The following is a 2,209-nucleotide window of genomic DNA, read 5'->3' as shown; positions in this document are numbered from 1 at the left end:
ATGTGCCACCCGCACAAGAGCCTGTCCAGGGGCACTGGCAACGATCTCACATACATATATTCCTTATCGTTTTGGCCTCATGTGTTTCCCATGCTTGTATGGGTTGGGCGGGTTGTTTTGAGGCAGATGGTTTCTATAGCTGGGTGCCTTTCCTGTCACCAGTCCTCACCTGGTTTACCAAGCAAAGCAATATTTGCCCCTCCCACCAAGGCCAGACATGCCTTTGCAGAATATTGCAAACGAATGACGTTCATTCACAACGATCGTACGATGTCAAGACAAGGCGAAACAAACACGTGGCTGTGTGGCAAGAAGTTTGCTTCCTAACCGCATGGTTCCAGGTTCAGTCCCTCTGCGTGGCAACTTGGGCAAGTGTCTTCTACTATAGCCCCAGGCCGACCAAAGCCTTGTGAGTGGATCTGGTAGACAGAAACTGAAAGAAGCCTGTCGTCTATCTACCTATCTATTTATTTATCTATCTATCTCTGTCACTCTCACTCTCTCCCCCTTTCTCTTTCTCTTTCTCTCTCTCTGTATGTATGTCACATGACGACCTTATACAGCATCGCTTGACAACCGATGTTGGTTTGTTTCTGTCCACAAAACTTAGCAATTCGGCAAAGATTCTACTCCACATTTCGAGCAATATATGCATACATATATGTGAACACGCGTTACTACAACCGTACGGTTCTTAAAACCTGCCACCACGACCACCACTCAAGATCTGAAGACAATCCTTACCTTCTTCTCGCCATAGCGAAGTGCCAGCTTCAATCGACCGAATTGTTCGTAATGTTCCTCATTACTTTTGCCAACTTTGTTGACGATGAGTTCGAGTTCTTCCTGTGTTTGTATCTGGTCGAGCAACAAAACCACGTAGCTACTGAGTTTGGCAGCCAACTCGTTGTAGTCTTTCTGTAACGACAGGAGGACGGACATTGGGTCAGGGTTTGATGAAGGATGGACATTTGTGTGGCTGGGGTTAGGAGATCTAGGACGGGTTGGAGAGGTGATGGGCGATGGGCATACTTGGTGTTGGTGGGAGAGGGAATAAGTAGGGGAGAAGAGAGGGAGGAAGAATGAGGGGATGTGTAAGGGGATAGATAGATAGATGAAGAGAGGGAGGGAAAGAGGAAGAGAAGAAAAAGAGAAGAAAGGGAAGACAGGGAGGAGGGGAGAGGGAGGACGAAAGAAGAGAGAGAGAAGATACAGACCAGTGTGGGAGAGAGAAAGAGGGGTGAGTAAAGGAGCGAGGAAGAGATGAGATGAAGAGGGAGTGAGAGAAAGAAGAAAAGGAAGATTGTGTGGGGAGATCGGGTAGTGATGGTGGTGGGGGTGGTGGTGGTGATAGTGGTGGAGGTGGTGATGGTGGTTTTGTCGGGGTGGTATCATGTTGTCATGGATATTGATGGTGTTGTTGTTGTTGTTGGTGGTGGTGAGATTATGTGCTAAACCAGGAAATACTCGCAGAGAAACCGACTTACTTTAAAAAATTTCTGCATGTCTGCCATATGCCGAAGTTCCTTAGACAAAGTAAACGATCTGAGAATCGGGTCTTTACTGGACAGCGATATATAGGCTTCACTGGCCAAACCCTTGTAGCTGTTGAGCCGAATTTTGGCCGCCCTCAAATGGTCAAACTTGACCCGATTCAAGCATTCTGTACACTGGCAATTATATTTATGCGGGATATGTATAAATTCGCCACGGTCTAATAACAATTGCACGATCTTAAACATGTTTTTCTGGGCAGCAAGGATTATGGGTGTCGTTTCTTCGGAGAAATGGAGACCAGAATCGGAAGACATTTGGTAAAAATCGTATTCGTCGGCACCGATTTTTTTGCGTTGGTTCCACATTTGGAGATAGCGTCTGTGCGTTAGGATCCCCTGGGCTACCTGGACGTGGCCGAGGTTGATGGCCAGAAGGGCCGCCTGTTGGATGTCTTCCAGTTTTGTGCGGTCGAGCAAGAATTCGACGATCTGTGAAAATAACAACAACAGTAATAATAATAATGATGATGATGATGATGATGATGATGATGATGATGATGATGATGATGATGATGATGATGACAACGACGACGACGATGATGATGATGACGATGACAATGATGAGGATGATGATACAGTACCTCGAGATGTTCGTTCTTAATGGCAAGTGTGAGCGCGTTCCGTCCGAGGGCATCGACGCTGTTCACGTCGAT

At 46.6% G+C, this 2,209-nt stretch overlaps 1 protein-coding gene across 1 annotated transcript in view; it reads right to left on the bottom strand.

Moving 5' to 3' along the window:
* The window catches only part of LOC106878156 (short transient receptor potential channel 7), a 16,135-nt gene extending 13,932 nt beyond the window's left edge, over positions 1 to 2,203 (bottom strand). The window contains exons 1-3 of the mRNA XM_052978136.1: positions 2,138 to 2,203; positions 1,488 to 1,985; positions 745 to 918 (exon numbers count right to left, since the gene is read on the bottom strand). Coding sequence (XP_052834096.1) covers positions 745 to 918; positions 1,488 to 1,862 — 549 coding nt within the window. The 5' untranslated portion in view covers positions 1,863 to 1,985; positions 2,138 to 2,203. The remainder of the gene's footprint in view (positions 1 to 744; positions 919 to 1,487; positions 1,986 to 2,137) is intronic.
* Positions 2,204 to 2,209: the final 6 nt, after the last annotated feature.

Source organism: Octopus bimaculoides, chromosome 30 (assembly GCF_001194135.2).
Source record: "Octopus bimaculoides isolate UCB-OBI-ISO-001 chromosome 30, ASM119413v2, whole genome shotgun sequence".
Taxonomy (NCBI): domain Eukaryota; kingdom Metazoa; phylum Mollusca; class Cephalopoda; order Octopoda; family Octopodidae; genus Octopus; species Octopus bimaculoides.
Note: the sequence above shows the minus strand (reverse complement) of the source record. Positions and strands in the feature narration are given on the sequence as shown.